The sequence below is a fragment of the Rana temporaria genome, chromosome 9 (assembly GCF_905171775.1).
Source record: "Rana temporaria chromosome 9, aRanTem1.1, whole genome shotgun sequence".
Taxonomy (NCBI): domain Eukaryota; kingdom Metazoa; phylum Chordata; class Amphibia; order Anura; family Ranidae; genus Rana; species Rana temporaria.
The window spans coordinates 17,006,328-17,031,295 of NC_053497.1; the positions used below are offsets into that span (position 1 = coordinate 17,006,328).

General features: G+C 48.2%; 1 protein-coding gene across 2 annotated transcripts in view; it reads right to left on the bottom strand.

Moving 5' to 3' along the window:
* Positions 1-24,968, bottom strand: part of PLXNB3 (plexin B3) — a 208,346-nt gene that overhangs the window by 137,977 nt on the left and 45,401 nt on the right. Inside the window, exon 1 of one of the 2 annotated variants that reach the window (XM_040322872.1) lies at positions 5,673-5,840. The exons of the other annotated variant lie outside the window; for it this stretch is intronic. Coding sequence (XP_040178806.1) covers positions 5,673-5,825 — 153 coding nt within the window. The 5' untranslated portion in view covers positions 5,826-5,840. Of the gene's footprint in view, positions 1-5,672; positions 5,841-24,968 lie in introns of those variants that run through there. 2 annotated transcript variants of the gene reach the window in all.

The following is a 24,968-nucleotide window of genomic DNA, read 5'->3' on the forward strand; positions in this document are numbered from 1 at the left end:
AATACGCTTAAATTTACGACGGCACAGATTCAGAGTTACGACGGCGTATCTACTGATACGCCGGCGTAACTCTCTCTGAATCTGGCTAACACTATACATACACACACAGTGAAAAGGTACTGGAGAGGTGTGGCAGCTATAATCTTGGGATTTTTAAAAAACACAGATTTTTACATACTGTCCCTGGTTTAACTGAGGCTGGCAACCCTAATAGGGCCCCCTAGTGGCATGGGGCCCTCGGGCAGTGCCTTAGTATCAGAATGGTCAGTCCACCCCTGATCATTACCTAATCTTTTGGGAAAGCCTTCCCAGAACAGTGAAGGAAAAACGTATTTGATCTCCTGCTGATTTTGTACGTTTGCCCGCTGACAAAGAAATGATCAGTCTATAATTTTAATGGGCGGTTTATTTTAACAGTGAGAGACAGAATAACGACAAAAATATTCAGAAAAACGCATTTCAAAAAAGTTATACATTGATTTGCTTTTTAATGAGTGAAATAAAATATTTGATCCCCTATCAATCAGCAAGATTTCTGGCTCCCAGGTGTCTTTGAGGCCTAGTACACACGAGAGGATTTCCGCGGATTTGGATCCGATGGAGTGTACTCACCATAGGATCGAAATCCGCGCCGAAATCCCATCGCGATGACGTGTCGCGCCGTCGCCGCGATGATGACGCAGCGATGTGCGCGACGCGGTCATATAAGGAATTCCACGCATGCGTCGAATCATTACGACGCATGCGGGGGATCCATTCGGACGGATTGATCCGGTGAGTCTGTACAGACCAGCGGATCAATCCGTTGGGATGGATTCAAGCGGATAGATTTGAAAGCATGTCTTCAAATTTTTATCCGCTTGAAATCCATCCCAGGGGATAAAAATCCACGGAAACAGATCCGCTGGGTTGTACACACCAGCGGATCTATCCGCTGGAACTGATCCGCAGATCAATTCCAGCGGATAGATCCTCTCGTGTGTACGGGGCCTTATACAGGTAAGGAGCTGAGATTCGGAGAACTCTCTTAAAGGGAGTGCTCCTAATCTCAGCTTGTTACCTGTATAGCAGACACCTGTCCACAGAAGCAATCAATCAGATTCCAATCTCTCCACCATGGTCAGGACCAAAGAGCTGTTTAAGGATGTCAGGGACAAGATTGTAGACCAACATAAGGCGGGAACCAACAGTTGGTGTGATTATTTACAAATGGAAAAAACACAAAATAACTGTCAATCTCCCTCGGTCTGGGGCTCCATGCAAGATCTCACCTCGTGGAGCTGCTATCTTCGGTAAGGGAATTAGGAAGTAAAGCCTTGTGGCTTCACAGCCTGGTTCCCTACTGTGCATGCGCAAGTTGCACTGCGCATCCTCACTTGTCCCTGCTATCTTCTGGGACCTGTGTTTCTCCCAGAAGACAGGGGGGGGGATGTAGGAGGGGCCGAACATGACGAAGATATCCATGGCTATTGCAGCGATCTATGCCCAGAAGTGGGAGCAAATACCTGGCTTAGACAGATATCTGCCCCCCCACCTGAAAAGTGCCAAATGTGACACCGGAAAGGGGAGGATTCCAAAAAGTGGAAGTTCCATTTTTGGGTGGAACTCCGCTTTAAAGTTTGACTGTGATAGGGTGGCAGTCAACCTGGCGCTAACACTATGTGCGAGGGTCACTGACACGGACGTCGGTAGTGACACAAATATGTGTTAATTTTGAAGTTTACTTTGTAAAAATATCTGTAAACATTTCTACTTCTCAGTTATGCAATAACTAAGGGGCAGATCCGCCGAGCAAGTACGCCGGCGTATCTACTGATACACCGGCGTACTTTCAAATTTCAATGCAATGCACGGCGGGAAATTTCGAAACGGAGCATGCGCAGTTCAATCGACGCAGGGACGCGCTTCATTTAAATGAATCACGCCCCCTAATCGCCGATTTGAATTCCGCCGCCAGAAATACACTACGCCGCCGTATCTTACGCCGCAAAATCTTCCTGGATTCGACTTAAAGCCAGGTAAGATACGGCGGCGTAGCGTATCTCTGATACGCTGCGCCTATCCAATTCTATGTGGATCTGGCCCTAAATTGTTAAAAAAAAACAAAACAAAAAAAAAAAAAAAAAGACATCCAGGGGTCAATAGCATGCCTAACAATGTGTCTGATCTGGCTGTTTTTTCTCCCTGCTTTTCAAGGAGAAGAAACAGCCAGATCGCCGTTCAGCACACAGCGTTCTGTGTGTTTGTAAAATCAACAAAAAACAGGAGATCGCCCTGGGATTTTAAATGAGGTGAATATTGTTAGCCAACAATTGACAGAGTAAATGCAGTCTCAAAATGTATTAAAATTGTCATGCAAACATAAAACACGAATCATAGCCAAGCCACTGAAATGATACATACAGTAAAAAATGTCATTACACGTATCATGGTATAAAATGTAAAATTGCAAAGTACACAGGCACTAAAAGTATCCCAACGTGTTTCTCAAAACCATGCTCACTTCATCAGGGGTAGATGCGTGTGTAGTACATCTGTAGGGGGTATAATGAACCAAATAAGTTTTAACACAGAGATGATATTGTGACAATTAGTCAAGAGGGTCCCAAACGCATGGCCCTATACTCACCAAAGGCTGGATCAGACTACCCATTGCTGGATACCCAGGGGGGGCAGTAATGAGCGTCCGGTTTGGGAACTGAGGCGACAGATGAAAAAACAAACACAACAGAGCACAAACGGGGGGCAGACTCCCACCAAAGATCTCCCAGTATCCATTAGTAATGTCAACTGAAACATAAACGCATATATAAATCAATGGATTCGGTCGTAACAGCATAGAAGTAAAGTAGTATATATTGGGATGGAGGTGGTTTGCCGGTGACACCAGACCTTTTCCTTTTTGTTTGTAAAATCAGAACTCTGTGTGCGATTGGACACAGTCAATCAGCTGACCTCAGCCAAAATCATTGGCTAAAATCAGCTATCAAACTTGTGCTGTGTCCAATCACAGCACAGGTGGGCAGGGGATGGTGAAAGCAAACCGGCGCCGTACCGGTACATTGTCCGGCCTGCAGGGGTGTATTTAGGTTTTGTGCTGCCCTAGGCCTGACTAAACTCGTGCACCCCCTAATTTAAATATGACCCACCCCTTCCTGTGAAGGCCACACCCCTTGCAGTTTAAAACCCACCCTGAAATTTTCAAGTGGAGACGCTAGTTCTGATGGCCTGGGGGGGGGGCAATGGATTCCCTAATTTTGCATAGATTTCCTCTCACTTCCTGTTTGGCTATGGGAAATGAAGTGAAGGGAAAACTCTGCAATGGGATAGGGATGGTAAAAAAAAATTAAGCGACGCCCCCTCCCCCCCCCCCACAGTTGCAGAATGCCACATTTATGGGGGCGCTAAACTAATTTGCCTAACAGTGTAGCACAAGCCGGCGGGGACACTGTCCGTGCTGCCCCCCTGCAAAGTGCCTGGGCCTTGTTGGCCTAGGCCAGGATACAGCATTGCCGGCCTACCTGTGCCACCTGCCCCCCAGCAGTAAAACCAATGTAGGCAGGCAGCAAGTAGTTAAAGTCCAACTACATCCAAAACTTGTTTTTGTTTCGGGTAGTTGGGAACGAGGACTCAAATACGGCCCTTGACATCGCCAGGGGGCCCATAGAATTTGGTGAACGTAATGCCACAGAAATCAGGAACTAAAAAAAATACAAAAAGGAAGATGGTCAGAGACTGTGGACATGTTAAGGGAGTTGTTGGCGTTTGGGGACATACTTTGGGAGACAGTGAGACTGGTGACACATTACATGAGACCTTCCAAATTTGTTTAACCTACAGGCCTCCTAAAAATGACTTGCCACATTCGATATTTCTCTCATCAAGATACATAAAAAAAAGATCAGAGGAAAAAAAAAAAAAACACACAACAAGAGACAAGAGATGGACAATATCCAGAACAGAATGCCAACATCCACCTGACATCACATGATGCAATAACTGGAAATAGAACAGGAAGTAACAAACGATAAACATATTTACAGGCCAGAAATCTTCAGTTTCAGAAATATTCCGTCAAGCGCAAAATTATTTTAGACTATTGTCTTTTTGTAGAAAGCATCACACCATGTCCAAGAGATAAATGACAGGGAGAAACTATACCAAGAAATCTCCGGAGCTTGGTAGCAAAAGTACCTAGAGGTAACCTAGTGTACAAAAGACAGTACTATGCTCTTTAGGTACTTAAATTGTTGTCGGAATTCCGTGATAATTATCCAAGGTTCGGGGGTTCCTCCAGAGAAGCCCTTCCCATCCAAGGTTCCTCTAGAGAAGCCCTTCTCATCCAAGGTTCCTCCAGAGAAGCCCTTCTCATCCAAGGTTCCTCCAGAGAAGCCCTTCTCATCCAAGGTTCCTCCAGAGAAGCCCTTCTCATCCAAGGTTCCTCCAGAGAAGCCCTTCTCATCCAAGGTTCCTCCAGAGAAGCCCTTCTCATCCAAGGTTCCTCCAGAGAAGCCCTTCTCATCCAAGGTTCCTCCAGAGATGCCCTTCTCATCCGGGGTTCCTCCAGAGATGCCCTTCTCATCCGGGGTTCCTCCAGAGATGCCCTTCTCATCCGGGGTTCCTCCAGAGAAGCCCTTCTCATCCAAGGTTCCTCCAGAGAAGCCCTTCTCATCCAAGGTTCCTCCAGAGAAGCCCTTCTCATCCAAGGTTCCTCCAGAGAAGCCCTTCTCATCCAAGGTTCCTCCAGAGAAGCCCTTCTCATCCAAGGTTCCTCCAGAGATGCCCTTCTCATCCGGGGGTTCCTCCAGAGAAGCCCTTCTCATCCAAGGTTCCTCCAGAGAAGCCCTTCTCATCCAAGGTTCCTCTAGTGAAGTCCTTCTCATCCAGGGTTCCTCCAGAGAAGCCCTTCTCAACCACGGTTCCTCCAGAGAAGCCCTTCTCAACCACGGTTCCTCCAGAGAAGCCCTTAATCCAGGGTCTTGCAGAACCTTAGGGTTCCTCCAGAACAGCCTTTCTTAACTAGGGTTCCTCCAGAGAGTGCTAGGGGTTCCATAACCAATGAGCAACTTTGCCTCTCAGATAACTTTCTGTAAAGAGTTGATGCTTTCCAGTGACCACAAAGTTAAAAAGCACTCTTCCCGCTAATTATCACGCTAATGTGCCATGAGCTGTAGCTATATAGTCATTATTAGCATGGGTTCCCCCGAGACCAGAAAGTTATTTCAAGGGTTCCTGTGTGATAAAAAGGTTGAGAAAAGCTGCTCTGGAGGAACCCTATGATCCCGGCTTGAGAAAGACTCGTCTATAGTTTAAAAAATGATCCTAGCACCACCGTTCCCTACCTTCCCTACTGTTTCAATTGCAAGCTTTTGTTCTCCAACCACCCTGCACCCTGCTGGCTTCCGCATTCAACCAACTCCCAAAATCTAAATCCATTAGTCCCTTTTGCGTTAATCATATGAAAAGAAGCCTGTGTCCGAGATAACAAAAAAAAAAAGCTTGCTTAGCAAACCTTCAAAGTGACAAAGCTATACAATACACCCATTGAATAGAAAAGCAGTACTTGTTATTGTTGGTGGATTAAAACTTCACATTTTTCCTTCAGCCATGACCAATATTTCACCGCTACCATTAAAAGTGGAAGTAAAGAAGAAGCAGGAACAGGTACTCACAATGCCGTAAGAGGTTCCTCCACAACTATACACAGCCCATAGTGACAGCACAGGAACAATAGGCAGATGTGTGAATGTAGGGACCAGGAGATACCCCGGGGGGGGGTCTGACACATTAAGAGATGGAGCGGAAACTGCAAGTAGCTCTGTCATTGGACGGATTTATTCTCCTCTTCCCCCCTCCCTATTGGAGTTACAGTGACAGCATCTGCCACATGGGGAATACTGGTGACATCCCGCTATACAGGGCTCTGCTGTGTAGACCCAAGGCTCTCTGTAACTCTTTCTACGCCTGGCGGAAACCTCCTCCCCCTGTCAAAAGGCAAGTGAGCAGACAAAGAGGAGGGCAGGGGGCCAAATTCCAACATGGAGAGCCAGCACAAGCAATTTGCATGAGAATGATGAATTCTTCCCAGTGTCAGCCTTGCACAGAGGGTGACAGAGATTGGACTTCCAGTCCCCAACAAGGTCCCTCTGTCCCAGGGAAGCGGTGACCGCGGCTCACACGCAACATGTCCCCTGGGGACGGGGGCTGTGACACAAGTGTGTGACATCAGCTGGCTGACCACAACTAGGACCGACAGCTCGCGCCCTTTCAATTAGAGAACCTTTTAACGTTCCCCCCAACCACCTGATCAATCCGTCTGTCTTCAGGCCATTGGCCGGCGTGGCCGCCACCCAACTGCTTCTTTGTGCAGGTGCTCAAGAAATTCTACCCAAAACATTTAACATTCTTAAAAGGTGTTGTAAAGTAATTTTTTTTTAATTTGTTTTTAAATAACAAACATGTTGGGGCAGATCCACAGAGCAAGTACGCGGCGTATCTACTGATACGCTGGCGTACTTTCAAATTTCCCGCGTCGTATCTTTAGTTTGAATCCTCAAACCAAGATATGACGGCATCTGGGTGAGATCCGACAGGCGTACGGCTTCGTACGCCTTCGGATCTTAGATGAAATACTTCGGCGCCCGCTGGGTGGAGTTTGCGTTGTTTTCCGCGTCGGGTATGCAAATTAGCGATTTACGACGATCCACGAACGTAAGGGCGCGGCCGTCGCATTTTCTAACGTCGTTTGTAGTCGGCTTTTTCCGGTGTATAGTTAAAGCTGGTATTTTGCGGCGTATAGATAGACTTGCCATGTTAAGTATGGCCGGCGTTCCCGCGTCGAAATTTGAAATGTTTATTTTTTTAGCGTAAGTCGTCCGTGAATAGGGATGGACGTAACTCACGTCTAAGTTAAAAAAAATTACGTCCTAGCGACGTTATTTATCGCAATGCAGGGCGGAAAATTTCGGGACGACGCATGCGCAGTTCATTCGGCGCGGGGACGCGTTTCATTTAAATGAATCACGCCCCCTAATCGCCGATTTGAATTCCGCCACCAGAAATACACTACCCCGCCGTAACTTGCGGCGCAAAATCGCTGAGGATTCGAAATTCCGCCAGGTAAGGTAAAGCTGCGTATCGTATCTCTGATACGCTGCGCGGATGTAATTCTCTCTGGATCTGGCCCGTTATACTTGCCTCCACTGTGCAGCTCGTTTTGCACAGAGTGGCCCCGAACCTGGTCTTCTGGGGTCCCTCTGCGTCAGTCTCAGCTCCCCCCGCAAGGACTCAACACCTTAATGCAAGTTGGCTCGCATGTTGTGGAGTTCCTGCGCGCGTGCTGCCGTGATACAGCCGGCGGCTATTGACGCTCACTGTATCACTCGGCCCCGCCCCCGGCGCGCCGCATCATTGGATGTGATTGACAGCACAGCGAGCCTATGGCTGCGCTGCTTTCAATCGATCCAGTGTAGCCAATCAACGGCCAGGCTGAGCGGTGAAGAGGATGTGGGGGGCGAGCGCGGGACTTTCGAGGGGTCAGGTAAGTATAACGGGGGCTCGGGCGGTATTGTCGGATGTTTTTTCACCTTAATGCATAAGATGCATTAAAGGGGTTGTAAAGGTACAATTTTTTTTCCCTAAATATCTTCCTTTACCTTAGTGCAGTCCTCCTTCACTTACCTCATCCTTCCATTTTGATTTTAAATGTCTTTATTTCTTCTGAGAAATCCTCACTTCCTGTTCTTCTGTCTGTAACTCCACACAGTAATGCGAGGCTTTCTCCCTGGTGTGGAGTGTCGTGTTCGCCCCCTCCCTTGGACTACAGGAGAGTCAGGACGTACTTTACGTTGCAGATAGAGAAAGGAGCTGTGTGTTAGTGGGCGTCCTGACTCACCTGCTGTAGTCCAAGGTAGGGGGGCGAGCACGACACTCCACACCAGGGAGAAAGCCTCGCATTACTGTGTGGAGTTACAGACAGAAGAACAGGAAGTGAGGATTTCTCAGAAGAAATAAGGACATTTAAAAGCAAAAATGGAAGGATGAGGTAAGTGAAGGAGGACTGCACTAAGGGAAAGGAAGCTATTTAGGGAAAAAAATGACCTTTATAACCCCTTGATTCTCATTCTTTCTGCCTTACAGGTGCACAGAGAAGCAGCAATGCGAGCGAAAAGGATAACCACTGGTTGTGGAGCTTTGATGATCAAATTCACTGTGTGGCCATCCAGGATCTCTCACCAGCCAATCAGAATTGTACCTTTACAACCCCTTTAAAGGTGAAAAAACATTTACCTTTACAACCCTTCTTAAGGCCCATACACACGATCGGATTTTCCAACAACAATGGTCCGACGGACGTGTTTTATCGGACAATCCGACCGTCTGTACGCTCCATCGGACAATAATCGTTGGAATTTCCGACAACAAATGTGTTCCATCGGATTATCCGATTGTGTGTACACAAGTCCATCAGACTAAAATCCAAAAGTAAAAACACGCATGCTCAGAACCAATGCTAAACATCAGACAACAATAGCAGAAGTTGCCCAAAGGGTGGCGGTAAAGAGCTGAAAAAACACGTAGTTTGGTGAAAATGTTCTGCCGTCTGTATGCAGAACAAGTTCACGGGCAACGCCCCTTCCGACAAAAAATCCACGGAAAAGTCAGATGGAAGTCCGATCGTGTTTATGAGGCTTTAGTGGTTAGACTCGGGTTCAAATCCAAGTCAGGACATTATCTGCATGGAGTTTGCATATTCTTTTGTGGGTTTCCTGATCAATTTGTCTGTCTTTACTCAGTTGACCGCCGACGAACTGCTTCTTTGTACAAGTGCTCAAGAACAAAGAAAAAAAAAAAGTCTACCAAAATTGTTTATATTTTTAGTGGTTAGCCTCTGGTGCAAATCCTGGTCAGGACATAACCTGCATGGAGTTTGCATATCCTGTTTGTGCTTTGTTGGGTTTCCTGGTCGATCCGTTTGTCTTTAGCTGGTTGACCGACCGCCAACTACTTCTTTGTACAGGTGTTGAAGAACACATTAAACATCTACCTAAACCCCAAAACTAGTTTTTTTTACATATTGTGGCCCAGATTCACGTAGGAGATACGCCGTCGTATCTCTGAGTCTGAGGCGTCGTATCTTGGCGCCCGATTCAAAGAATCAGATACGCCAGAATTTGTATAAGATACGACCAGCGTAAGTCTCCTATGCCGTCGTATCTTAACTGCATATTTACGCTGGCCGCTAGGGGCGTGTACGCTGATTTACGCCTAGAAATATGTAAATCAGCTAGATACGCCGATTCACGTACGCCCAGCCGTCGCAGTACAGATACGCCGTTTACGTAAGGCTTTTTCCGGCGTAAAGTTACCCCTGCTATATGAGGCGTACCAATGTTAGGTATGGACGTCAGAACAGCGTAAAATTTTTCAAGTTTTACGTCGTTTGCGTAAGTCGTCCGCGAATAGGGCTGGGCGTCATTTCCGTTCACGTCGAAAGCTTTGGCTTTTTGCGGGTTAATTTGGAGCATGCGCACTGGGATACTTTCACGGACGGCGCATGCGCCGTTCGTAAAAAGCGTCATTTACATTGGGTCACAATAAATTTACATAACACACGCCCACATCTTCCACATTTGAATTAGGCGGGCTTACGCCGGCCTATTTACGCTACGCCGCCGCAACTTTGCCTTGTGAATACTGCACTTGCCTGTCAAAGTTGCGGAGGCGTGACGTAAATAGGATACGTTACGCACGCACAAAGATGCGCTCTCCTACGTGAATCTGGCCCTTCGTGGTTGGCACTTCTGCCTGACAGCACTGGGGTCTCCAGTTCAAATTCCGGTCAGGACACTATCTGCATGGAGTTTGCATGTTCTTCCTGTGCGCTTGCATGGGTTTCCTCCAGGTATTCCGGTTTCCTACCACACTCCAAAGACATGCTGGTAGGTTAATTGGCTCTTAACTAAATTAGTGCTAGTATGTAAATGTATGTCAGATAGGGATCTTAGATTGTAAGCTCTTGAGGGCAGGGACTGATGTGAACAAACATTATGTAAAGCGCTGTGTAAATTGTCAGCTCTATATAAATATCTGTAATAAATACCGTATTTATCGGCGTATAACACGCACTCTAACTTTAACCACTTAAGCCCCGGACCATTTTGTTGCTAAATGCCCAGGCCAGGTTTTGCGATTCGGCACTGCGTCGCTTTAACAGACAATTGCGCGGTCGTGCGACGCGGCTCCCAAACAAAATTGGCGTCCTTTTTTCCCCACAAATAGAGCTTTCTTTTGGTGGTATTTGATCACCTCTGCGGTTTTTATTTTTTGCGCTATAAACAAAAATAGAGCGACAATTTTGAAAAAAAATGCAATATTTTTTACTTTTTGCTATAATAAATATCCCCCAAAAACATATATAAAAAAAAATGTTTCCCTCAGTTTAGGCCGATACGTATTCTTCTACCTATTTTTGGTAAAAAAAAAAAAACGCAATAAGCGTTTATCGATTGGTTTGCGCAAAAATTATAGCGTTTACAAAAAATAGGGGATAGTTTTATTGCATTTTTATAAATTTTTTTTTTTTTACAACTATTGGCGGCGATCCACGATTTTTTTCGTGACTGCGACATCATGGCGGACACTTCGGACAATTTTGACACATTTTTGGGACCATTGTCATTTTTACAGCAAAAAATGCATTTAAATTGCATTGTTTATTGTGAAAATGACAGTTGCAGTTTGGGAGTTAACCACAGGGGGCGCTGTAGGAGTTAGGGTTCACCTAGTGTGTGTTTACAACTGTAGGGGGGTGTGGCTGTAGGAATGACATCATCGATCGAGTCTCCCTATAAAAGGGATCACTCGATCGATGCGCTGCCACAGTGAGGCACGGGGAAGCCGTGTTTACATACGGCTCTCCCCGTTCTTCAGCTCCGGGGAGCGATCACGACGGAGCGGCTATAAACGAATAGCCGCGCCGTCCTCCCGGATCGCTCCCCGAGGTAAGCCGCACGCATCCGGAAGGGGGGGGGTCCCGATCGGACCCAAGACCCGCGGAAAGGGCGGGGACGTATATATACGCCCATCTGCCTGTCCATGCCATTTTGCGGACGTAAATAGTCGTGCGGCGGGCGTTAAGTGGTTAAGAGGGAATTTTCAGGAAGAAACTTTCCACAACCCCCTGCGTATAACACGCAGGCACAGTTTACCCCACTATTTTCAGGGTAAAAAAGTGAGTGTTATACGCCAATAAATACAGTATTCAAAAAATATTTATTAACCTTAATATACTGTAAATTGCAGTGCGCGGTGCCGCTGCCTCGCTTCAGTCACTTTGGGGGGGGGGGGTGCCAGCCTGACACCCCCCCCAGTGTGTGGCACCTGGGGCGGCCCGCTCCCCCGCCCCCCACTTAGTACTCCACTGTTGCAGCCTACCTGTCCTTCAATGTAGTGGCTGCATTACGTTTGGTCCTAAACACTTCATGTGCTAGGGTGACAACGCTCACTCATTGTACTGTATCTATGGAGGAGCAGCATTGTCTCCCTAGAACAGGAAGTGTGTTGGGATTAGGGGGGGGAGGTGTTCTGAGGTCCACAGAAGTGAACTAGGATGAGTTGAGAACATTGTTGGGGATTTACGTTAAAAAAACAGGTCTTGATTTTAATGCATTATTACGTCGGTTCAGCTTGGATCAATGTAAGTATGTGTATCTCCTACCTGTGGGAGCGGGAAATCACTGAAGAAGTCACTGCAAATGCAGTAATTTCTGTTTTTTTGCTGGGTCCTGAGCTGAGCAGTTGACCTGCTGCATAGTAACAGGGGGTCGCTGGTTTGCTCGGCATGGGTGCCATTCACAGGTGGCCTTGTATCTCTCTCAAAGAAAGCAAAGTATTCTCCGATTGGACAAGGTGGCAGATTCTATTTATAAATAATCCTATTGGGGGGGGGGGGGAAGGCCTGTGTACAGAGCTCAGTAGCTCAAGCTAAAATGTACACACCAGCAAATGAATTTAGGAGTAGTGACTCTGCCCTTACTAACTTTCTACATGCCTCCATACACTAGGGCAGAGGTCCCCCACCCCCTGGGCCTCGCCGAGCGGTGGGGGTGGGCAGCAGGCAAACAAGCCAGCACAACCTGCACTGCCAGCCTCCAACCACCAGAGGGCACCCAATCCCCTACTTCCAGCACCAATACTCCCTTCTCTCTCATTGGTCATGTCAGCAACATGTGGGGACAGAAGGGGAGGCTGGGGACAGGATCATTACAGAGCACTGGTGAGACCTAAGAGAGACAGAGAGAAAGACAGAGAGAGAGAGAGAGAGACACAGGGAGAGAGAGACACACACACACAGGGAGAGAGAGAGACACACACACACACACACACACAGGGGGAGAGAGACAGGGGGAGAGAGACACACACACACACACACACACACACACACACACACACACACACACAGGGGGAGAGAGACAGGGGGAGAGAGACACACACACACACACACACAGGGGGAGAGAGACAGGGAGAGAGAGAGACACACACACACACACACACACACAGGGGGAGAGAGACAGGGGGAGAGAGACACACACACAGGGAGAGAGAGACAGGGAGAGAGAGACACACACAGGGAGAGAGAGAGACACACACACACACAGGGAGAGAGAGACACACACACACAGGGGGGGAGAGAGACACACACACACGGAGAGAGAGACAGACACACACGGAGAGAGAGAGACACACACAGGGAGAGAGAGAGACAGAGACACACAGGGAGAGAGAGACACACACACACACACACACACACAGGGAGAGAGACACACACACAGGGAGAGAGAGAGAGAGACACAGAGAGAGAGAGAGAGAGAGAGAGACACAGGGAGAGAGAGAGAGAGAGAGAGACAGGGAGAGAGAGAGAGAGAGAGAGAGAGAGAGACAGGGAGAGAGAGAGACACAGAGAGAGACAGGGAGAGAGAGAGAGACAGGGAGAGAGAGAGAGAGAGAGAGAGAGAGAGAGAGAGAGAGAGAGAGAGAGAGAGAGAGAGGGAGAGAGAGAGGGAGAGAGAGAGGGAGAGAGAGAGACAGGGAGAGAGACAGGGAGAGAGGGAGAGAGAGAGGGAGAGAGAGAGGGAGAGAGAGAGAGAGAGGGAGAGAGAGAGAGAGAGGGAGAGAGAGAGAGAGGGAGAGAGAGAGGGAGAGAGAGAGAGGGAGAGAGAGAGAGGGAGAGAGAGAGGGAGAGAGAGAGAGAGGGAGAGAGAGAGAGAGGGAGAGAGAGAGGGAGAGAGAGAGAGAGGGAGAGAGAGAGAGAGGGAGAGAGAGAGGGAGAGAGAGAGGGAGAGAGAGAGAGAGGGAGAGAGAGAGGGAGAGAGAGAGAGAGGGGGGGAGAGAGAGACAGGGAGGGGGAGAGAGAGAGAGAGAGAGAGAGAGAGGGAGAGAGAGAGGGAGAGAGAGAGGGAGAGAGAGAGAGAGGGGGGGGGAGAGAGAGAGAGAGACAGGGAGGGGGAGAGAGAGAGAGAGAGACAGGGAGAGAGAGACAGGGAGAGAGAGAGAGAGAGACAGGGAGAGAGAGAGAGAGAGAGAGAGACAGGGAGAGAGAGAGAGAGAGAGACAGGGAGAGAGAGAGAGAGAGACAGGGAGAGAGAGAGAGACAGGGAGAGAGAGAGAGACAGGGAGAGAGAGAGACAGGGAGAGAGAGACAGAGAGAGAGAGAGACAGAGAGAGAGAGAGACAGGGAGAGAGAGACAGGGAGAGACAGAGAGAGAGAGAGAGACAGGGAGAGAGAGAACCTAGTGGGCTTCATATAATGAGCCGACTTCAGATGACCGGTTTACCCCCCCCTTATTCAGCAACAGGCTGCACCCCCACCACCAGGCCCGGACTGGGACAAAAATTAGGCCCGGGCATTTTAGACTGAGCAGCCCATGGCTAATTTACCGGGAGGCACGGAGAGCATGGGAAGGGGGGTGGAGAACACAGGGGAGTTTGGAGAGCACTAAGGGGGCCAGAGAGCACAGGGGTGCTGGAGAGTACAAGCAGGGGCAGAGAACACAGGAGGCAAAGAGCACAGAGGTGCTGGAGAGCATTGAGGGGGCGGGGACCATGGGGGGGGCTGGAGAGCACAAGCAGGGGCAGAGAACATGGAAGGTGAACAGCACAGGGAGGTGAAGAGCACTGGGGGGCTGGAGAGCATGGGGGGCTTAAGAGCACTGGGGGGCGGAGAGCACTGAGGCGGCCGGAGCACAGGGAGGGACTGGAGAGCACTGGGGGGCCGGAGAGTAAAATGGAGCCGATGAGCACAGGGGGGCCGGAGAGCACTGGGAGGGGCAGGAGAGCACGGAGGGCTGGAGAGTATGGAGGGCTGGAGAGCACTGGGGGGGCTGGAGAGCATTGGGGGCCAGAGAGTACAGGGGTGCTGATGAGCACTGGGGGGCCTGAGATCACTGGGAGAGGCTGGAGAGCATTAGGGGGCCAGAGAGTACAGAGGTGAATGAGCACAGGGGGGCCTGAGAGCACTGGGAGGGGCTGGAGAGCACAGAGGGCTGGAGAGCACAGGGTGAGGGCTGGAGAGCACTGGGGGTTCTGAGAGCACTGGGGGAGGCTGGAGAGCACTGGGGGGGCAGAGAGTATAGGGGGCTGGTGAGCGCTGGGGGGTCTAAGAGCCGTAGAGTACAGGGGGGCCTGATGAGCACTGGGGGGGGCAGAGAGTACAGGGGTTGATGAGCACAGGGGGGCTGGAGAGCACGGAGGGCTGGAGAGCACAGGGGGGGCCTGAGAGCACTGGGGGGGGGGCTGGAGAGCACTGGGGGGCCAGAGAGTACAGGGGGCTGATGAGCACTGGGGGACGGAGAGTACAGGGGGGCTGATGAGCACTGGGGGGGCTGGAGAGCACTGGGGAGAGAGTACAGGGGGGCTGATGAGCACTGGGGGGCTGATGAGCACAGGGAGGAGGCTGGAGAGCACTGGGGGGCCTGAGAGCACTGGGGGGAGGGCTGGAGAGCACTGGGCACTGGAAAGTACAGGGGGGCTGATGAGCACTTGGAGGGGCTGGAGAGCTCTGGGGGGACCGGAGTGTACAGGGGCTGGAGATCACTGGGGCGGGCTGGAGTGCAGTGGGAGAGCCTGAGAGCAGGGGGGGTACACCTGAGAGCATGGTGGGAGCCTATGAGCACTAGGGAGGAGTAGAAAGAGGCTGGATAGGAGAAGCAGCTGCAGACACAGAATAATCCATCTCTTTATTTTTCTCCTACAGCCTCTGAATGCCCATGGAAGGGAGAGAGTGAGAAGCTGGCATTCAGAGGCTGTGGGAGAAAAATAAAGGCATGGATTCTTCTGTGTCTGCAGCGGCTTCTCCTATCCAGGCGCACACATAGAGACACTCACATGAACACCGGCGGCCGCGTCTCATGTAGATCCCCTCCCTCCTCACGGTCACAGGTAACGTGACCTGTAGTCTCCGCCCTCCAGTCCGACAGCTGAACTGTAATGGCGGCCGGCCAGCCTTGGAGAGGCCGGGCGAGTGGCAGGGGCTCAAGGAGCAGCTCCATTGCCTTGGCCCCACAAGACCATGGGGCCCGGTAGCCTGTGGTGGCCCGCGGCCCACCGGGCAAATGCCTGGTGTGCCCTATGGCCAGTCCGGGCCTGCCCACCACCCCCTTGGGTCCATGGCAGAGTTGGTGCCCGCAAGACGTCCCTGGTGCCAGGGAGGTTGGGGAGCGCTGCACTAGAGTCTCCCAACTGGAACATGTTGCTGTGCTGTTTTAGACAAACCACTGCGCTCTGGGAATCCTTTGTCATATTTAATGTTTATTCCTAAAAGAAAGATTGTATAATATATATATCTTAACAAAATAAATACAAATTTGAACCAAATCCATTACAGTTTCCCTGTGAAGCCAGCTAATCAGTTGACAAACTCGTCAGGATGCGTTCTTCATACTAACCAGCAAGGGTCTTTTGTGCTGGCAGTTGGCAACCACAAGCACCGTAACTGGGTACACTGCCAGGACTTCATACGGGTGGGAGGCAGTGACTGGCAGCTCGAGTACACACTGCACCCACTTCTCTGCCAGGGTGACCTGACAGAGCCCAGAGAAGAGTTTCCCACAAGTCAGATGCAGGCAGTAGGTTAGAGCGCAGCACGGGGGAAAGCTTGGATCTTGCCAACTCGTACTATTCAAAGCCCAGACAAGACTATTTATCTAGTAATGCCGAAAATAGGTTATTATTTGATGCCCATAGATCAGATGTTTGCAATCCCAGCACTGCTTGCAATAGCAGGGTCAAGATGGAGTTAAAGCTTTTATCCAGACATTTTTTGGGGGGTTTTAGATAAAATGAGGAAGGATTAGAACCTGTGCAGGGTTTTTACTGCTATATGGGGCGAGTATGGCCTTTATTGCTTGACGTGGTGCAAACAGTTTCAAGAGTAACTTTTTATTGTATTGGAGATTATCCACTTTCTGTCTACTGTGGTTGAGCCGTATTATTACCGCCCCCTCAAGGAGATGATGATGGGGCCCCCCGGGCAATAGGAGATGATGATGGGGCCCTGGGGCCGCCCCCCCCACCCACAGATTTCTCTGGCTGACCTCCAGATCACTGTTGTATCCAGGGCCGCCTTTAATGTTGATTGGACCCTGGGCAAAAAAAAATTCTTGGGGACCCCCCCCCCCCCCCCCCCATGCAATTTTGCTCTCCACCTGCTCTGAGACATACAATAAATATCAGCTAGACTTAAAATCAGTTTACTGTATCAGATCAGTCAGTGATTGCGATTGGTTGCCAGAGGTTACAGCATATCATTACCACTTACTGACTGGTTACGCCTCTGATACGCCGTCGTATCTCGGAGTCCGGCCGCCGTATCTATGCGCCTGAATCATAGAATCAGGTTACGCATAGATATCCCTAAGATCAGACAGGTGTAAGTGACTTACACCGTTGGATCTTAGGCTGCAATTTCACGCTGGCCGCTAGGTGGCGCTTCCGTTTGTTTACGCAAGGAATATGCAAATTAGTATTTACGTAGATTCAGAAACGAACGACCAGCCGGCGTTAATTTTTTTACGTCATTTGCGCTCAGCTTTTTCCGGCGTAAAGTTACCCCTGCTATATGAGGGGTGTGTGCGGCGTATCCTATGTTCAGTATGGCCGTCGTTCCCGCACCGAGGTTTGAAATTTTTACGTCGTTTGCGCAAGTCGTTCGCGAATTTACGTTCACGTCGAAAGCATGACGATTTGCCGACGTCATTTGGAGCATGCGCACTGGGATTCAGCCGCGGCCGGCGCTTGGCGAAGTTCGTTCGGGGCGGGGAGGCGCATCATTTAAATGATACATGTCCCCTACCCGCCGAATTTGAGTTACGCCAGCAGAAAAATCCGCTGATCTTTCTGAATCTGGCCCAGGGTCTGCAGGGGAGTCATCTGTACACAACAATAGGGCAGAGCTGGGCAGCATTAGTAGCAGCACTTCACACTGAGATATCAGGACACACACACACACACACACACACACAGGACTAAATCTTCAAGGGACAAGGGAATTTAATCTGGGATATCTGGCAAGTATGAGGCAGCTGCTTTGGGCCCCACAACAATGACAGGGCCCTGGGCAGCTGCCCCTTTTGCCCTGCCTTAAAGACGGCGATGGTCGTATCATGGAATACATGGAAATCAATAGGAGGAACCAATGATTAACATATTGAGCCATTGGCTAGAAAAGTTTAACTGCAGGGATTTAAAGCCCAACACCGGACACAATCAGCTTAGCAGGGTTAAAGCAGTCGAAGGCTCTTTTGCCTCAGGAGCAGTGGCGGCCCGTCCATAGGGGGCGCATGGGCGCCGCCCCCCCTCTCCCCAAAGCCAGTAAAAAAAAAAAAAAAAAAAAAAATGAAAAATTTTTTTTTTTTTTGGGCCCTTTAAGAAAAAAAAAAGGTCCTTTAAGACGGTGCATGTTCAGGGTGAGCGCCGGTCAAAGACTCAGAGCACTGCTATAGCATCATTGAAGCGTCATGCCAATGCAGCAGGCAAGACGCTTCATTTGCAGTTTTTTTTTAAGCTCTGTGGCTATGTGCTGTGCGCCATGAGCCAATCACTCTCCAGTGTCTCCACTCTCCTCTCTAATTGGGTCCTGCTGCTTCCTCACTGCAGAAGGAAATGGGCGGTGCTTTCCCCAGGGCAGTGTTACTGTCGGTTTTGACTCCAGGAGGACTAAGGTAATTAACTTGATTAAAAACACTTTATTTGTCTCATTGTCTGTCCTGTCCACCCCATCATGTCCACCACCTTATGCTGTATGCTCAGCCTGTACTGTGATCGGACTGAGAGAGGACAGGAGGGAGGGGGAGGGTGCCGTGCTTCACATCTCCTGTATGTGTGTGAGGGCTTAGAGTACCTGCGTCCTGCAGCTGTGCTTTACAAATCTCTTATCTCTGTCTGTCTATCTAATCTATCTGACTGTCCTGCCTGTCCCCTCTCTCTCTCTCTCTCTCTCTCTCTCTCTCTCTCTCTCTCTCTGTCTATCTGTTTAATTATCTATCTATCTATCTATCTATCTATCTATCTATAGCTCTATCTATCTATCTATCTATCTATAGATCTATCTATCTATCTATCTATCTATCTATCTATCTATCTATCTATCTATCTATCTATCTATCTATCTATCTATCTATCTATAGCTCTATCTATAGATCTATCTATCTCTCTATCTATAGCTCTATCTATCTATCTATCTATCTATCTATCTATCTATCTATCTATCTATAGCTCTATCTATAGATCTATCTATCTCTCTATCTATAGCTCTATCTATCTATCTATCTATCTATCTATCTATCTATCTATCTATCTTTCTTTCTATAGATCTATCTATCTATCTATCTATCTATCTATCTATCTATCTATCTATAGCTCTATCTATCTATCTCTCGATCTATAGATCTATCTATCTCTCTCTATCTATCTATCTCTCTATCTATAGCTCTATGTCTCTATCTATAGCTCTATCTATCTCTCTCTCTCTATAGATCTATCTCTCTCTCTCTCTCTCTCTCTCTATAGATCGATCTATCTCTCTCTCTCTCTCTCTATCTATCTATGTCTCTATCTATCTATGTCTCTATCTATCTATGTCTCTATCTATCTATGTCTCTATCTATCTATGTCTCTATCTATCTATGTCTCTATCTATCTATGTCTCTATCTATCTATCTATCTATCTATCTATCTATCTATCTATCTATCTATCTATCTATCTATTAGCTACCTCTGTCTAATTATCTATCTATTTATCTATCTAATTATCTGTCTGTCTATCTATATCTATCTGTCTGTTTAATTATCTATCTATCTATCTATCTATCTATCTATCTATCTATCTATCTATCTATCTATCTATCTATCTATCTATAGCTCTATGTCTCTATCTATCTATCTATCTATCTATAGCTCTATATCTCTATCTATCTATCTATTAGCTACCTCTGTCTAATTATCTATCTATTTATCTATCTAATTATCTGTCTGTCTATCTATATCTATCTGTCTGTTTAATTATCTATCTATCTATCTATCTATCTATCTATCTATAGCTCTATGTCTCTATCTATCTATAGCTCTATATCTCTATGTCTCTATCTATCTATCTATCTATTTGTCTGTCTATCTAATTATCTATAGCTAGCTGTCTGTCTGATTATCTATCTATCTATATCCATCTAATTATCTATCTATATCTATATATCTGTCTGTTTAATTATCTATCTACAGCTCTATCTCTTTATCTATCTACAGCTCTATCTATCTATCTATCTATCTATCTATCTATCTATCTATCTATCTATCTATCGCTCTCCCTCTCTCTCTCTCTTTCTCTGTCTCTCTCTATCTGTTTAATTGTCTGTCTATCTATCTATCTATCTATCTATCTATCTATCTATCTATCTATCTATCTATCTATCGCTCTCTATCTAATTATCTATCTATATCTGTCTGTCTGATTATCTATCTATCGATCTATCTAATTATCTATATCTATATGTCTGTCTAATTATCTATCTATCTATCTATCTATCTATCTATCTAATTATCTATCTGTATGTCTAATTATCTATCTATCTAATTATCTATAGCTCTATCTCTCTCCCCCTCCCTCCATCTATCTATCTGTTTAATTATCTATTTATCTATAGCTCTATCTAGCTATGTCTCTCTATCTATCTATCTGTCTGTCTCTCTATCTAATTATCTATCTAATTATATATAGCTCTATCTCTCGCTCCCTCCCCCTCCCTCTATCTATCTATCTATCTATAGCTATCTGCCTAATTATCTATCTATCTATCTATCTATCTATTTGTTTTATTATCTGTCTGTCTATCTATCTATCTGTCTCTCTGTCTGTCTGCAGGTCCCATTGTCTGCGAGTGGCGGGGGGGGGGGGGGTGGTTTTGACTGGGGTTTTGTTTGCGCCCCCCCCAAAAAAATAGAGCACCAGCCGCCACTGCTCAGGAGCCACCTCCCGTGATGAAAACTTTCTTCAACATCCTGCAAATCTGGTTTACATGCCGGTGGAAGCACAGCTCCCAATCGCTAGGATGTAGCCACTGCAGCTCCTATAGATTCTATTGTCGTGTCTACGACTCCCTCTCCTCCTAGCCATTCAAAAAACAAAGCCTGGGGCTGATAATACTTTTTCATTGACTCACCCAGAACAAGCATGTATAATACGAGTTCTGACTTTCCTCTAAGACACGGACCTGGAGCAAGCATGCACTCATTTGAGGGCGGAGGAAGCCAGGCAACCAGTATTTTGGAGGTGGTGGTCAATCAAGGAAGCCTAAAGGCCTCTATCACCACCCAGCCAAATGTAGGCCCCCTTCACATTATGCCACTGCATTGCCCTTATTAAATGATGCAATGTGTACAGCCATTCACTTAAAATATAAATGATATCAGTATTTTCCTAAAATAATCAATACACCTAGAGAACTCAGAGTCCAAAGCCCATAGTGTCCAAAACCCACACAGCCCAAAACCTATATAGAGTTCATATTCTATAAAGCCCATACAGCCCATGGCCCATCGAACCCATATAGGTCCATAGTTTATAAAGCCCAGAGACCACATAATCCATAGCCTATAGAGTCCAAGTCCAAAGCCCTCAGAACATATAAGAATCCAAAGCCCACAGACCACCGAGTCCATAGTTCATAGATCCCACAGAGTTCATAGATCCCACAGACCACCGAGTCCATAGTTCATAGATCCCACAGACCACCGAGTCCATAGTTCATAGATCCCACAGACCAGAGAGTCCATAGTTCATAGATCCCACAGACCACAGAGTCCATAGTTCATAGATCCCACAGACTACAGAGTCCATAGTTCATAGATCCCACAGACCACCAAGTTCATAGTTCATAGATCCCACAGACCACCAAGTTCATAGTTCATAGATCCCACAGACCACCGAGTTCATAGAACCCACAGACCACCGAGTCCATAGTTCATAGATCCCACAGACCACCGAGTTCATAGAAACCACAGACCACCGAGTCCATAGTTCATAGATCCCACAGACCACCGAGTCCATAGATCCTACAGACCACCGAGTTCATAGTTCATAGATCCCACAGACCACCGAGTTCATAGAACCCACAGACCACCGAGTACATAGTTCATAGATCCCACAGACCACCGAATCCATAGTTCATAGATCCCACAGACCACCGAGTTCATAGAACCCACAGACCACCAAGTCCATAGTTCATAGATCCCACAGACCACCGAGTCCATAGTTCATAGATCCCACAGACCACCGAGTCCATAGTTCATAGATCCCACAGACCACCGAGAGTGCAAAATCGGGTTCAGCTGTGCATGGTAGCCAATCAGCTTCTAACTTCAGCTTAATCAATTAAGCTTTGACACAACAAAAAAAAAAAAAACTGGAAGCCGATTGGTTTCTATACAGAGCTGCACCAGATTTTGCAAATCAACCCCATAGAATCCAAAACCCATATAGTCCATGGAGCCCATAAAGCCCAGAACTCCCTGGCTCCCAGAGACCACAAAGCCCTCAGGGTCCATAGCTCATCTGGGGGGACCACGGAGAAAGGAACATAGCCACCTTCTAACAGGAGGATGGATCACAGCAGCAAAAAAAAAAAAAGAAGAAGAGAGATTTGGAGAAATCAGAGCAACATTAGAGAGACTTTTGTTGATTAAAAATATAGAATTTTTCTTTAACCAGAGTTTAGCATGCCTTTGCAAGCTGATTATACATACAAACACACACACACACACACCTAGCTAGCGCAAAAGTGGAGCTGCAATTAATTTCAATAGCTCCTGCAGACAACAGCTCCAGTCTACTCCCACCGTGCCGCGCCTCCCCCCCCTACACTTCCCATCCCAGGACTTGGCCCCATCTTGATTGGATTTCTTAGAAACCTGGACATATCACCGCCATCCCTTCTTATTTAGGTGCAGGAGACCATTCACAACTGGGACCAGCTTTCCCACACCACGGCGGGTCTCCAGCCTGGCAGAGAACCCTGACCTCCCCCACCCACCCTCAAGTCTCTGAGCTCAGTGCCAGCACAGCCTGTGAATGCCCCCCTTTGTCTGGGGGGGTCTCTGATAAAAGTCTCTCTGGAAACAAAAAGGATTCTTCTCTCAAACCATGAAAATAATTGAGACAACTCAATAATGAGTCACTAAAGACGCTCCTTCAAAACACGACAAGGACCCGTCAGTGAGAATTCTATTAAAGGCAACTGGTCAGAATTCAGATATGGAAGACACGCATATTGACTTGGTTTTTTTTTTTAAAGCTCATCTCTGGACAAATGTGGCCCCAACCCCCACCCAATCCCTGGATTTAGGCAAGCCAAAGGGGCTTTAGGTTGTATTCTTTTTTTTATAAACCCAGTGATTAAAGGGGGGGGGGGGAGTTCCCAGGGATTCCCATTCTTACGCTTGCATGCCTATCTAGAGAGAAGGAGACATGTAGGGTGACCCAACCTCCATACTAACCAGACCTTCGGCTCATCAATGCTTGAGGAGCAATGGCATCAAAGTTTGGGCACATGGCAACTTCTGCCTTACATGGGTCACTGGTACAGTTGGCCAACATTCTTAGAAATACCAGTTGAGCCCGAAAATGGTTTGCCTGCACTGTAAGCTGGTGACAGGTACACTTTAGGATTCCTCCAGAGGTTCCTCCTTCAGCTGGTTAATCTCCTATTTAATGATGATTGACCTCCAGTCTGATGGTGACGGTGATCTGCCGATAAGGTTCCGGCTAACGAGAAAGTTCCTTTAAGGACTGTACAGGCGCAATCCTTGCCGACGGAAATCTCCGAACCTTGGCCGGCATCCAGGGCGACGTGGATTTTGAGGAAAGTGGCCAGTCAGCCTCACGTCCTCGGCCTCCTGGCTTTTTTTTAACATCCTCCAATCCACGGGGATGTTAAGGAATGAGCCTGGATGGCGGCCGAGGTTCGGAGATTTCCGTCGGTAAGGATTGCGCCTGCCCAGTCCTTAAGGGAACGTTCTCGTTAGGCATAGTTCTGGAGCCGTCAACATTTGGCAAAGCCAGTTGTAGGACATCAATAATCCTGTGTGAGATGCCAAGTGGAGACATACCACGGGGGCTCTGGATAGAGTGGAGACATACCACGGAGGCCCTGGATAGAGTGGACACATACCACGGGGGCTCTGGATAGGGTAAGTGGAGACATACCACGGGGGCTCTGGATAGGGTATGTGGAGACATACCACGGGGGCTCTGGATAGGGTAAGTGGAGACATACCACGGGGGCTCTGGATAGGGTAAGTGGAGACATACCACGGGGGCTCTGGATAGGGTAAGTGGAGACATACCACGGGGGCTCTGGATAGGGTAAGTGGAGACATACCACGGGGGCTCTGGATAGGGTAAGTGGAGACATACCACGGGGGCTCTGGATAGGGTAAGTGGAGACATACCACGGGGGCTCTGGATAGGGTAAGTGGAGACATACCACGGGGGCTCTGGATAGGGTAAGTGGAGACATACCACAGGGGGCTCTGGATAGGGTAAGTGGAGACATACCAAGGGGGCTCTGGATAGGGTAAGTGGAGACATACCACGGGTGCTCTGGATAGGGTAAGTGGAGACATACCACGGGGGCTCTGGATAGAGTGGAGACATACCACGGGGGCTCTGGATAGGGTAAGTGGAGACACCACGGGGGCTCTGGATAGGGTAAGTGGAGACATACCACGGGGGCTCTGGATAGAGTGGAGACATACCACGGAGGCCCTGGATAGAGTGGACACATACCACGGGGGCTCTGGATAGGGTAAGTGGAGACATACCACGGGGGCTCTGGATAGGGTAAGTGGAGACATACCACGGGGGCTCTGGATAGGGTAAGTGGAGACATACCACGGGGCTCTGGATAGGGTAAGTGGAGACATACCACGGGGCTCTGGATAGGGTAAGTGGAGACATATCACAGGGGCTCTGGATAGGGTAAGTGGAGACATACCACGGGGGCTCTGGATAGGGTAGGTGGATACATACCACGGGGGCTCTGGATAGAGTGGAGACATACCACGGGGGCTCTGGATAGAGTGGAGACATACCACGGGGGCTCTGGATAGGGTGAGTGGAGACATACCACAGGGGCTCTGGATAGAGTGGAGACATACCACGGGGGCTCTGGATAGGGTAAGTGGAGACATACCACGGGGGCTCTGGATAGGGTAAGTGGAGACATACCACGGGGGCTATGGATAGGGTAAGTGGATACATACCACGGGGGCTCTGGATAGGGTAAGTGGAGACATACCACGGGGGCTCTGGATAGGGTAAGTGGAGACATACCACGGGGGCTCTGGATAGGGTAAGTGGAGACATACCACGGGGCTCTGGATAGGGTAAGTGGAGACATACCACGGGGGCTCTGGATAGA